This window comes from Gordionus sp. m RMFG-2023, chromosome 1 (genome assembly GCF_954871325.1).
Source record: "Gordionus sp. m RMFG-2023 chromosome 1, tfGorSpeb1-WG-v2, whole genome shotgun sequence".
Lineage (NCBI taxonomy): Eukaryota > Metazoa > Nematomorpha > Gordioida > Chordodea > Parachordodidae > Gordionus > Gordionus sp. m RMFG-2023.
In genome coordinates this window covers 52475095-52490075 of record NC_088775.1, presented here as the reverse complement: position 1 = coordinate 52490075, position 14981 = coordinate 52475095, and the positions used below count along the sequence as shown (strand labels likewise).

Genomic DNA, 14981 nt, shown 5'->3' with positions numbered 1-14981 from the left:
TTAAGTTGATATAAAAAAGAGCATATTCATTTTTAAGATAATTATTCATAATATTATACTCTTATTTTTAATAATGAATAAAATAATTTCAATTATTAAATATTATCCACAGAATTCGTTATATTGTCGTTATAAAATCATATAATTCAGTAAAAGGGTAAAGATAAAATTATAAAAATATGATTGGATGAAATTTAAAATTAAAACATGAGTTAATAATTTTAATAAAATACGAAAGTATTTTTATAGTCTTCTTTTTTCTCTCTTTTTCTTATTATCTTCTCATATTTATTACTAAATTGTACTCTAATACTATAATCGGATAGGGTGTAGTTCCACTCTTTTATGATAAAACTACTGCGTTACAAGGTTTATTGGTATCCTTGAGAAAAAAATCGGCATAATTATAGGGAGGGCGGGCCTCCATATAATTCACATTCGCTCACTACGACCAACGTGTTTGATATGATATGATGATTATTAGGCTTTTATATAATTATATTATATGATTTCAAAACAAATCGTGAAACGTTAAAGGGTTAATAGTGTTGAAAAATTTTCCTATTATCAAATCTAGAGATGAATCAATATTTATTATCAGACCGATTTTTAAAAATTATATCCCATAAAAAAATACCGGGAAAAAATTGCGTTAGCGATGGTTTATTTTTAAGATTTCTGCCGAATTAATTGATGAGATATTTTAGTCGGATCGCGCCAAAAAATTAATGCATGTGTAATCCCAAGCTACTGAAAGACCAAGGAATTAGGCTGATACGCTTGAGTATTCTGTTGTTGCTTAAACATAAATGATTGGGCTATAAGGTATTTGGGATGCTGGCCCTTTTAAGAGCGTTTCAATTATTTATGTTTTTGAAGCCGTGCGAGGCGGTCTTCAAACTACAATTTAAAGGATGATGTCTTTTGGAATATTAAAGAACAATTAATACACCTAGAAGGAAGCGATATATGGAAGCTAAGACGAAGCAAAATAGCTATGCGATTCCTTCATTAGTGAGAAGAAGACCGAAAATTATGCTGGGGATAGCCATCAGCCATTCATAGTCCGATTTAGAATTCAGAATAGGGTCATTCCACGTCAAATCGATCAAAAAAACGAGATTTTCGGCCGACCATCTCAAAAATGAATGAAACTTTGCATGTTAGTTATTTATGTTGTAAATGTTATGAAAATAAAAATTTTAGAGTGCTAGCTCAACCAGATCCATACGCCTTCAAGTCGAAAATCGCGAAGTGCGTGATTTTGCGTGATTTCTTTAAATCGTGTTTTTTAAAAAAATACTTAAGATGGAGTTACAAATTATATATCATTTATAGCCCTTAAAATTTTACGTTTGGAAAATATAAAAAAATTCCAAGTGTTTTCTTATTTCCGGTAAAAATAAAAAAATTAACATTCTTAGGAAGGGATTTTTTTTGGGTGTTAATATTCTCTAAAAATGTTTATTACCTTTATATTAAACGTTTAATAAAAAATCTCGAGAGCCATTTTTGTTTTTTTAATTTTATTTGAATTTTTATTATTTTTATAAATAGAAAATGTAATATAGATGGCGTTATATTAAAATATTTTTATAATATATAATTTTTAATTAAAATATGAATAGTATTGTGATTAAAATTAAAAAATCAATTGAGTATAACCTAGAATGATGTCCTGAGGCGATATGTAAGCAGGCAGCCATACAGATATTATTTTATCTGGACGCTATATTGTAAAATAAACATATTTTAAAAACACAAACAATTATAAAAAAAATACCTCTAGTTTTAATCTTATCCCATTTTGTTCTTATTAATAGAATTTCTTGAGACGATAATTTGTAGGTACGTCCTGTCACTGTAATAGGATCTACTACTGTTATTATTTGATTAATGAGTAACCATTTTCCGCAATTGTTAGGTAAAAGAAGGATGGTGATGGTCCATGGGGATGTAAAAAGGAAATATATATCTCCTCAGTAATTTCATTCTTTTTTAGTACTGTGGCTAACCACCAAAAATCATCATAAACAATGTTAAGAATCCTTTAATATTGGCAAAAGACAAATTATCGCATTTGAGATATTGTTAATTTAAAAGTCCTCTGCATATGAATATATTTTGAAATGGGACGAACTAAATTATCTTTCTCGTAGTTTAATCTCTTGTAAATTGTATTGGTCGTTGGTTATATATGTAAGATTTACTGATGGCATGTTTTGTTTTGCAAATTGATCAGTGGCGTATCCAGGATTTTCTTATAGGGGGGGGGGAAATTTTTTGGGGGCTTCGCCCCCAAACCCCTTTTACTATTTAGCTATTCTATTAAATTATTCATAATTTAATAATAATTATATTTCTATTTTTAACTATTATTTACTAATTCGTGCTTATGGATAGGATATTACAAGCCTCTTTTTTATTATTTCAAGTTAGGTATATTATATTTAATAAAGTTTTTTTAAATGTAAAGGTTTATTTATATGTAAAGTTGAAATAAAGTGTAATGTCTTTTTATAAAATTTGCTTTAAAAACTAGCCTCAGCTTAAATTCTCATACAATATAAGTAGAATATAATTTTTTTTATTGAAAATACTAATAGTAGTTTAAAATATTGACTAGAAAATAATTAAATTAACAAGTTTTTTTTAACTTCTTATCAAATACAAGATTTTTAATTATTTCGTTTGTCTTTGGAACCAAATCTCTGTGTATATTTAACAGAGCTAACCCATTTAGCCGAGATTCAGTACTTCGTAAATATGTTTTCAACCCTCTCAAGTTGGAAAAAGTCCTTTCATTCGTACATGTTGTAATAGGCAAACATGCAAGAATATAAAACAACTTCGAAATATTAGGAAATTGAGCCAAGGTTTCTTTACACCGATTGAGCTCATCAATAGCATGCTCAGGTAAAATAGCTAAACGTATAAATATTTATACCACAATTCGAATTCACTGATTAAATTTATTTCAGTATCAATCTCATAGGAATAGAATTTTTCTAAATATTTAATTTTACCAATAGTGCCATTAGAAAATGAAGAAGGATCTTTAGGTAGTAAAACTTGAAGATTGCTAAAGACTTGTTTTTTTATCTAAAACCCCTTTTATTTGCGATAAAAAAGTATCTAAGAATGGGATGAAAATGGATATTTTATAATATTCTTCAGTTGAGCCAATATTTATTTTCATCTCAATAATGGCCTAGGTGCTAGACGAGGTTTAATTAGTGTTATATCATAAAATTTAGCCTTCGATTCAACGTCTAGATAAATATTATGAAAATATTTATCTACATTCATTCTTATTGTATCTACCTGTTCATGTATATTTTCCGCCAAATCAATAACTTGAACCAAATCTAAATTTGGTTTTTGTAAATTTCTACAAAGTAGTGAGCTAAAAATAATTTATTGATGCAACTAGCAGCAATGATAAACTCTGATTGATCAATTGAATTCAATAATGATATCGCTGCTAACGACACATTACTTTTTTTCATGCTCAGCCTTATTTATAAATTATCGTTTGATTTCAATCTCTTTGACTAAATATTTTTACATTTTATTAATATTTTTGAATAATATGTTGGAAAATTGATATTCAAATATTTGTAAAATTTTGATTGGTGAAAGGGATGGGGGTTTGGGGGGGGGGGTAAAATTTTTATTAGCTTAAAATGATATTTATAAAAATAGTCAAATTTGCGATGGGGGGGAAATTTCCCCCTTTCCCCCCCATTGGTTACGCGTCTGAAATTGATATAAATCAACTGACGTTAAAATGTGTCCAGAATTGATGCGCTGAAAGCTTGAACGTGCTGCTAATCTTTTTAATGTTCCCGCCAAGGCCGTCACATGGACCTTTTCCATGGGATGTAGCTGAAAAATGCCATTCAGCTGCTACACCAAAATCTGATTCTTGATAACACAGATTTATAAAAAATTTTCTGTCTTTATATTGCACAGCTAATGCATCAGAGCAGTAATATATTTTGTTTGGCTTTTTGCGGAATTGATTAGTCAAAAATTTTATCATTTTTGTCTGGTATAAATGTACTGCAATAACATTATTGAACATGGATTATAAATGCATAATTTTCAGAGAAATCGAAAATTATCATAAATTCATTTGGTTGTAAAAAATGTTTAAGTTTTGAAATATATAATGATTGATTGGTAGCGATGATAGGAATAAAAAAATAAAATAAGCTGATAAACTTTCAAATAATAACGATAGTAGATCCACAACAATGAAAGGATATGTATACAAATTATGGCCTTAGGAATATCTATTAATAAGCGCGAAATTATAATAGTTTGAATATAAAATTTTAAAAGATGTTTATTTTACAATATAGCGTCAATAAAATAATCTGTATGGGCTGCCTGCTTACATATCGCCCCAAGACATCATTCTTGGTTATACTCAATTGATTTTTTAATTTTAATCATAATACTATTCATATTCATATTTTAATTAAAAATTATATATTATAAAAATATTTTAATATAATGCCATCTATATTACATTTTTTTATTTATAAAATAATAAAAATTCAAATAAAATTCAAAAATGGCTCTCGAGATTTTTTATTAAATCGTTTAATTTAAAGGTAATAAACATTTTTAGTGAATATTAACACCCAAAAAAAATCCCTTCCTAAGAATGTTAATTTTTTTATTTTTACCGGAAATAAGAAAACACTTGAATTTTTTTTTTTATATTTTCCAACGTAAAATTTTAAGGGCTATAAAATGATATATAATTTGTAACTATCTTAAGTATTTTTTTAAAAAATCACGCAAAACACGCCCCGATTTTAGACTTTGAAGGCGTATATCTTTGTATCTGATTGAGCTAGCACTCTAAAATTGTGATTTTCTTAACATTTACAACATAAATAACTAACATGCAAAGTTTCATTCATTTGAGAGGGTCGACCGAATCATTGGTCGATTTGTCATGGAATTACCCAATAGCGTAGCTGGTAGAATGTTATAATGAATAACTCGACAAGAGGAAATCAACGGGAGGAGATACTATGAGAATATTTCAAACTTTCTGAAGGTTGGATGTGGGTCTGCTAATGCCAGGTGACAATTGCTCACCCATGTGTAAATAGCTCTTTCTAAGTCAAAATCATCACCGATAGTTATTAAACTTGAATAGCTTAATTTTGAGTAGATAAAAGCAGTAAGAGAAGGGAGGGGTGGGAGACGGAGACCAATCCCGTCATTTTTCCATGGAAGATTGGTCTGGAGCCACGATCTATCTGAAAATTTATATTGATGATAGTCTCAAACATTGTAAGCATATTCAACTCATGCTTGAACAGGATATCTTTATAATGAAAGATTGGGGCTGATCACATAGCATATATGATCTTGGGCATGGAAGTAATTTTAAGTAGGAAGAACGCCTGATGGGCTGGTAGTCTATTTAAAATTGGTTGCATTTCTACTAGATTAAAATAGGTTTTGTCTAATAGGTTCTTTGCAATGACACTACCAATTGTAGAACCAAGATGAATAATTACCTAAATGGAAGTATATTAGAAGGAGAGGATGGCATAATAGAATTTGTAAGAGTAAGTTCCGACTTTGACATATTAAGAGATAAACCTATAATAGATATTAGATTATTAATAATGTCCTGAATGGTGTTTATTAAAGAGGTGGCACCCACTATGAAGCCATCATCTAAATATAAGGTATTTATAAAGACTTTAAAACTTAGATTGAATCTATTAATGTTTGAACACGAAAAGTAATGGTGGACCCAATGGATCACCTTGTTGTATATCTTCACAAGAAAGAATAACTTTGTCATAAAATTTTAAATATGTGGGCTTAGAGTAGTGCAAAATAAAATTGGTATATTCTAGATAGTCATTGTAGAATATGTGAATAAAATGATTTTCTTTAATAGAGTTAAAGGCATTATTAATTTTAAGGAAAATTAAATTTGGATCTACATTAGTTAGCGATATTCGGGCTGTGTGCACTGTAGCCTCTGCTCCTCCTTTGATGCCAACCTCATTTGATTGGGAAGGAATGATATTTCTGATTTTAAACACGAATAGATTTTAGATGCATTACGATGAAATGTTGATCCAACAGAAAGATAGGTCGAACCCCACCATCTTTTGTTTAGAGAAATTACCAAGCCCCAAATATTAAAGGAATGGGTTTAGGAATTAGACCTTTTAGTAGATTTAAAAATTCTTTAATACTTAATAGTAAATTGTAATTAGGTAATTTATGGATGATGCTATCATGGAGTAAAATGCCTTGATACCATCATGACCGCCGGATAAATGTTTTAATATGAACTCAATGGCCTGTTGAGCTTTCAAAAATTGTGATATCACTTGGTACATTGCTTGGTATGATATAATGTGAAAACTCTCACTTGGATATTTATTAACCAATACATTGAAAGTTTTGATTCATTATTGCTAAAGTATCATTTGAAGTCTAGATGCGAAGAGCAGCATTCATGTCACCTTGGTTGATCTTGTTAGAGATCATTTTGGATTTTGATGAAATATATGAAGGAAGAATTGTGTTCATCTAATAAAGTGTTTACATCATTTTTATCAAATCTTGCTATGTTCTCTTTATTTGTTTAGACAATTGACTTTAATAGTATTCTTGGGAATAGATGAAACAGAGTAGAGAAAGAGATGCTTCCAAAATGTTAAATGAGCAGTAATAGCAGACAAAATATTGGACATAGATTTTGAGAAATTATCCGAACTCCTCTTGGAACTCTGGATAAAGTGGGATGGATTTGTGAACAGAAGTTCATTTATTCATTGATGTATTATTATCTAGTAGGGCAGAATATAAATCAGAGAACCTGCAGACCCGGCCCTTAACTCACGGGTCGGGCCGTATTTTAATTTTTTTTAAAAAGTACCCAGGCCAGGCCTCTTTAAAAAAAATACCCGGGCTTGGCCAGTATTTTAAATAGCCATATTATTAGCTATAATTATTAAAAATAAATGTAATATATTTAAAAAAAAATCTATGTCAGGTTGAAAATTTTTTTAAAAAAAATCCCTGGTGGCAGTGCAAACGGTACATCTGCAGGTTTGTTATAAATTGGTGTTGCTATCATATTTTACACTATTTGTATCATTACTAAAAGTGAATGCAACGAATGAGTTGGGTTGTAAATAACAATTATGTTAAAAGTACTGTCTTGAACCAGCGTACCATATGTTAAAACTAGAGTTGTTAAACCCTACTTATAAAAGTAGCGCGCTATCGCTATTTGTCAAAAAAGTAACGCTTTACCGTTATCGCTACCAAAAAAAGTATCTCGCTTAGCTTTGGCTACTTTTTATAAATAAAATTTAGAAATAAATTTGTTTTAGTTTTTGCTTATAATGTAATTGCATTGTATATAATACATAAAATCATCATTTATAAATATTTAAATATAGTTAGTTTTGATTATAAAAAAATTTATGTAATAATAATTATAAGTTTTTTATTTATTTTTTTGCATTTTAATAATAAAATCATTTCTATACTATCATCTCCAAGTCTAGAGCGACGATCACGCCTAACACTATCACTTGAGCGCATAGGCAGTATTTAATTTTATAATGTAAGAAAATTATCAAAAATACTTTGTATTTTAGATTAAAAAAAGCCTAGGGGATTCTCTTTTATATTAGTATCCTTTATTTCAAAAAAATTATAATTGGAGTCGTTTTTGTGGTTCTAACTAGGGCATCTTTGTTTGCTATCTTAATCATTAGTGTCTGGCGACAAAAAATTGTTGTACCAAGGGATAGAGTTTTAATCATCATGGTAAATGACGCATTATCAACCAATGACATTGGCTGAATTGTATCAATTATAAAATCAACAATAACTTTATCAACCAGTTTCTGAGAAATATTGGCATGTGTAATATTATTAATCAATTTAGTTTGAATTGAATTGATCTTTTCTCCCCTATATCAAAATTATTAAGATGTTTTTCTATCTCTTTAAAACTGTTGGCATGAACATTCTTACAAAATAAAAATACTATTAGAATTTAAAAATGACAATTACCTTTAGGTGTTTTTGAGGTTATAGCTATTAGATTTATTTGAGGATATATTTTTTTACAGTTTGAACAAATTATTTTGTAGCCACCTTTTGTTTTTACATTATTTGAAACAATTATGGAAATGAATGGAAAATTTATTGTTATCAAGAACATTTTCTTCCAGGGTACCTTCCATTTCATTAATATCATAATTGTCTGATTGCGCTATCTTTTTGGTAGCTATAGCTAATAACGAGCTACTTTAACAACTCTAGTTTAAACGATGAATAAAATATTTTAGCTTAGGTGATTTTAGTAAGCACACTGGAGAAGTATCATTAATTGAATATATTGGGTAACCATGCATAAGGTAATTAATAATTTATAATTAAAACAATGACCTGCTGTAAATTGAGTTATTTACTTGTTTTCTCAATTCTAAAAAAATTATTCCAATGAGCCCTTAGTTATTATTAATTTTTATAAGATTGACAACATAGATTTATCAATATTTCTTGAATTAATTTTTTAGTATAAAAATTCAAGATTGAATGTTGCAAGATAAAAAGGGTCACAGTTTTTAATGATTCTTGTTAAGTTGCAACATAAATTTATATATAAAAATGTACTGATTCAGCATATAAAAGATTGAATGTTGCAAGATTAATATAGATTATATAAATTTAAGGGGATGGAAATATGCCCTACCCATATTCATGCTTAGTATTGAGTATAACAGCGAAATAAAGAAGTAGAAATATAAGAATTCACCCTTCTAAATAAATTTTTATATCAGTCCCCCTCCACGTTTACGTTTACCTCAATTACTCATCACATTTAATAATTCATTTTTATTTATATATTAAATGATTGATAATTGAAAATGTAGCCGGTGTCTCCAAATATATACAAGGAAAAAAATTTACCAATTTTGACGGCTATTAAAATAGATAATCTACTCAAAGAACTTGATCCAGAACCGTCCAAACACAGGATTCACAATCAGAAATCTCCAGAAGAGATTAAATTTAAAAACGGTAATTAATATCGCCTATTCTATTGTTTTACCTTCTTGACTAGAAAAATTTTAAAGATAAACTTTTTTATCTAATATATTAATGATCAATCCTTTAAAATTTTTAATATGATAAAATACGGTGGATCTATAGATTGGCATGAATGGTGAGGAGGGGGGGGGTAAATTTTACATAAAAAGAGATGATATAATTGGAAACATTAGAGGGAAAATGTAATAAGAAAATATAGTTAGATCATTATTGTTAATATAAGATAAACATTTCTATTAAAATTCATAATATACGAAGAGATATATTAAAAAAAATATTTTATAATAAATGACGTCTTATATACAGCTTACCTCTCTCTTTCGCCTACGCAATTAACCAATGAATCCAAAATCAACGTTCAAAGCTTGCTGGCCGAATTGAATACCGTAATCAGGGAGTCTCCATCAAAAATTAAAAGCTCTCATACTAATATACCGCCCCATATATCCACCTCGTTTAAATACTTTAAAAAATCTTTCTCTTATGTCTTTCCATATTTTCCTTAGACAATACAACATAAAAATTAAACAGTGACCATTTATTTTGGACCAAATCGATCTATAAAACTTACTAATATATCATTCTTTATAGTAAGATTGGTCACTTCTCAAGGCCTTAATATTTTTATTTTATTGATAAAAATCTAGAAAGCCTCACTTGTCTTATTTGATAAAACAAGCATTTTGATAATCTCATGAAATCATTTTTTTACCCCCTTGCTAAGGTAATTCTTGTTTATTCCGGCCTCTATTGTGTTCATTAAATATGTTTTAACTATCTGATTAACACTTTAAATCAGAGCTAATAGAATCAGAGTGATCCAGAATCTGGAACCCTTGGAATCAAGACAAGCCTCAGAATCCAGAACCTGGAACTCTATTTTAAAATTTATGACCAGAACCTGAGCCAGAACTCATTTAGAGATTTCCCTGAACCTATTCTAATAAAAGTGCAAATAATTTATATTATATATTGTTTAAAATGTTCTGTTATTCATTTTAGAGGCTTATTTATCGTTTAAATTTTTTGATTACTTTAACAGAGTTTAGAAACTGGAACCGCATCAAATTTAGAAACCGGAAGCCTTTTATAAATATATAACTAGAACCGAAACCAGAACTCCTTTTCCCCCAGGTTCCAAACTCTGAATATAATATAAATTGATCCATATAAAATCAATTGAAGATGCAATCTGACCTCTTACGATTTTTAAAAATTTATACTTTAGTATATAAAATACAAAATTTTAATTTCCAACTCAGCTTATTTCCTAAGATATGCCCACCTTGAAAATGCAAAAATTCGAATAAGGATCCATTTAATTTTAAGTATCTCATAAAAATAATTTAGCTAAAACGATGATTTAATTTTTAAAAATTATATAACTTTATAATAGCCCTTTAATATGAAAAAAATTTAGTATGTTAAAATTAGTTTACCAAAAACCGGAAATGACCATAAAAAGAAACTGATATTTTTTTCTTTCATTTTTTTTATAGATGTGCATTATACTGCCTTTTTATACAAAATCTTAGACTGGAACGAGCACTGGAGTTGCCGCACTTTAAATATAGGTCATGTGAATCATACATAAATATCATTTATATTTAAAATATGTAGTATTTTTTTTAAAATTCATGTTAATATAAAATAGAAAGCTTAAAATTTCGACATTTTTTTATATAAATTAACAGTTGGGTGAATACTATGGCGTAATTTATTTTAAAAAGAAAATATTTATAACTTTATTTAGCTAATTTAAATATATCATTCATTAAATAATTAACAAATTTGAATGAAATTTGACCTTCATTTTTGCTTCACGTGAATAAAAGCATGAAACTTTTATTTTGGATATAAGTAGCGTACAAAGGGGCTTTGGGGTTAACTTTCATCACTTTATGGAAAGTATGATTAAGTAAAATTTTTGGATAATATTTTTATATTGATGTCTAGACAAAAATTTGCTTTCATTTAAATTGATAAACCCCCTCTTAATTTTCTAATTCTATTTCTATTTTCAATTGTAAAAACGCACTTAGTATTATTTTACTAAACAATCGCTCAACCTTAGCTTGAGGGTAAAAATCAGCTATTATAATCTTTTTCAATTTTATCGTAACCAATCCATTTTAATTTAGTATAATTTTTCAAAGATACCAAGTCCCTACTACTAAATTATAAGTTTGTCAAAGCTACCGCTACAGAGTCTCATATTTTGGAAAAGATATAATTTCCATATTTTTTTAAATGATAATGGTAATTTTTTTTAGGTATTTTTATTATTTAATTTTTTTATTATAATTGCTTTAGAATTTTTATATTCTTCGTTCTATCTAAAATTCTGATATAAATTTAAGTAATTTTCTTATTTTGCTAGCAACCTTTTTATTTATATTATTTATCAAACAGATTGAAGAGTAAACTAAAATGTATACCATTTAACATTATATATTCCGTAAGCATTAGAATCAGTGCATTTATAAGTTTGGCAAACTTGTGTTTTAAAATGAGAGAGGACTACATTTTAATATGAGTCAGAATATCAAATTTTTGAAAATATAACTCAATTAATAATATGCTGAGATTTAAGCTATCTTACTTCAATATCTATTAAATAAACTGAAAAGAACAAATAAAAAAATATTTTGAATCGGGGAAAATACCTCAATGTGTTTATATGTAACAGAGTTAAAAGAAACTTTTCAAAAGGATCTAGATACATACATCGTCTAAAATGTATCTAGATACTGATGTATTCTTTAAATGTACTTAGATACAGATACAATTTTTATTATAAATGTATAAGATGTACATAATGACTAATTTAGGATTCTATCTTTTAAATTCAAATTTTATTGAGTTGATATTAATACAAATTAAAATAAATAATAATAATTGCTATTTTTATAATACCTATTCAAAATATATAATTAAGTGATTATAAATAATAATTGTTTCAGTAATAGAACATTTTCAAAATTTTTATCATTAAGGCATGCCCATTTATCTGTAAGGGCATTTTCCGCATTAAAAATTCTTTCTACTGGGGCATTTGGCGACAGGTGATGTTATACTTTATGAATAACAATTTTATATTGAGACAATCTAAATATACCAAAATCCCGCGTGGCATAATTTTTATCATTATTCATGATCATATCCTCTAGGGGTGATGAAAAAAATCTGATATTAAATTATATCTTATTTTTTGGTTTTTATCTGAAATTAGTTGTAAACTTTGATAGTTCATCAACTAAGCTCTGTATTATTATTTTATTTAAATCTTCCATTTATATTCAAGTCCAAAAAGTTTAAAATAAGGATGAATTTTAAAATGGGCTTTATTAATTGGCCATGGAAATTCAATATTTGAACCATCTGTTGCTGGTTTGATTATTGTTCATTCATCACTATTTGTAATATTGTAAAATTTAAATTACCATATTGACGTCATCCATTGTGTAAAAAAAAGTTGTTTGGTTTGTTTTTGCAATGAAATAAGCTAGCTATAATATTAATGAATTGAATTCAAATATTTTTCTAATATAACATAAAATAAAATAATAACAAAATATATTTAAAAATAGATACAGATACTCTAAAGATATATCTAGATACAGATACTTTTTATAAAAGTTATATATAGATACCACATTTTTGCATCTAGATATTTTAATAACTCTGATAATTGATTTTTGAATCGCAATTTAAAATCCGTTATTTACGACTCAGCTTAGGCATGTCGATATTTTTATTTTGCTTATAACTGGTTTTGTTTATTGACTGAAAAAACTGATAAAGTATTAATCAAACATTACTTATTGCTCACCCAGATATTGAATGATTCTATGAATTTTTTTGCCAATAATGCGTGTTTCTTTAAAGTATTAAACTGATTTAAACACTAAAATGCTAGATGTGCACTATTTATTGATATAAATTTTAAGGTTAATCTTCTAGAAATGGCTGACTTCACGCTTAAGGCGTGATATCAATTTTATTTGGCATGCAATTCGGTTACTTTTTAGTATTGATTAAAAAATTAATAAGTATAAATATTCACGCTAGCCCAGATATTTAGAATTTCTATATTCTCCGTTCTAGGAAGATGCTAATTTTGACATTTTTATCCTATTTTACCAATAGTTAATTTTTCTTTTAAACCATCTACCAAACAGATTAAAGCAATAAAATAAACTAATAAAGCACTACTTAATGGTGTGGAATAAATTTCAGAATTAGTATTTCAAAAAGCTTGAATCACTTCACGCTAAAGCATGACGTCATAGTTTTGATTTTGTTTATCGGTTTCTTTTTTAGTTTTCATATGTTTGATAAATTAATAAGTACCAGTTAGGAACTAAATATTAGCGCAAATCAGATATTTTTGTTCTTTTATATTTTTCATTCTAGCTTGACGCCAATTGTGAAATTTTTTTTTATTTTGCTAATCACTTTTTCCTTAAACTGTTTACCAAACGGGTTAAATAATATACAATTAAGTACTAAATATTGATAAATTTTCTGAATAACGCTTTTATTTTTAATCGTAAGGTTGGCCAAAATTTTATTATTAATAATTTAATACTTTATACTGGCTACTATTTAAAGTATTCATAGATACTAATAAAGCACGACGCATTGGTATAGAATTATTAATGCTCCAATTGTTCAGCCAACTTTAATGAGATGATATCAAGATATTACATATTTTAAAAATGAAAATAACCAAGGGAAAATCAAAAATATAATTATGATTTTTCATAGGAGGGGTCTTGCCAAATGCCAGGCAACCTCCCCCCACCCACACTCTTGGATAGATTTTGGCTAAGCCACGCGAATTTGTTTATCTGATAAAATTTGATTGTTTCCATGCTTAAATATTCAACATTGCTGATGAATATAAATGAATCCCTGGGATTATCTCGCATAATTATATAAATCTAAGGTTATTTTTTTAAGGGCATTCCAGGCTTGCCTCGCTAACCTCTTAGGACAATACCTCTTAAATTATCGTAAGAAGTTTTGCCATATGTAATTTGAAGAAATATCATTTTACCTTGAGCCCATTACAATTCTCATGGTTGTTAAGGTTTATTGAGTTTTTTTTTCTTTTTACACAGGGTGGCAACACCATCGAGTAATGAAAAATTATTGAAATCTTATTAAATCATTCGAATAAAATTAGTTTTGTTAAATAAATAAAATTCACGAGTATTGTTGCGGTAAAAAATCTAAAATAGAGTAAGTGTTGTTTGTCATTAGTTCAAAGGGGACCTTGAGTTTGATCTTGAACTATAAAAGTGTAGTTCTCTGTAAAAGATATTATTAAAAATTCCCCCATCATTCAAATTAGATTTAATGAGTTTAGAAATAAAGTTTGTTATGAAGAAATAAATGTTTAAGCATATGATCTGCCGTTAAAAATTGCTTAAATATGATGTGATCTGGCATTAATATCAAACAATTAATTAAGTTTAATAAAGATCACCGTTCGGTCTTTGGTCCAGACCGAGCCACGGTCATAAAATAAAAGAGGTCCAGACTGTGGGCATAAATACAAAGACCGGCACAGAACCGATCATAAATATTTTTGGTATTTAAAAAATATTTTCGTTTTTATCGAGTTTAATTCTTGTTTTATCCTTTTATTAGATATAAAAGATTCGACTAAACACTCATAAATATTACGAAGCATATTCGGCAAATAACCAAATTTGCATAAATATTTTCCCATAAAATTTTTTTTAATCGTCATTTTTTTCTGTATTGGAACACACTCCGCTTGTAAAAATTAAGAATGACAAATCAAAACGTAAGTATTTTTTTTAAAATATTTTTTATACAATTAA

General features: G+C 27.6%; 1 protein-coding gene across 12 annotated transcripts in view; it reads left to right on the top strand.

Annotated features, from left to right (window-relative positions):
- The window catches only part of LOC135931740 (leupaxin-like), a 111766-nt gene that overhangs the window by 39715 nt on the left and 57070 nt on the right, over nt 1-14981 (top strand). For 9 of the 12 annotated variants that reach the window (XR_010573139.1, XM_065469017.1, XM_065469027.1 and 6 more), the window contains exons 3-4: nt 8949-9096; nt 9433-9580. Coding sequence is in view for 11 of the 12 variants with exons in the window: in XM_065469017.1 (XP_065325089.1) it covers nt 8949-9096; nt 9433-9580 (296 nt within the window). In the remaining variant the exon portion in view is untranslated. Of the gene's footprint in view, nt 1-8948; nt 9097-9432; nt 9581-10625; nt 10701-14981 lie in introns of all 12 variants that reach the window. The other 3 variants (XM_065469024.1, XM_065469020.1, XM_065469026.1) reach the window with 1 other exon arrangement.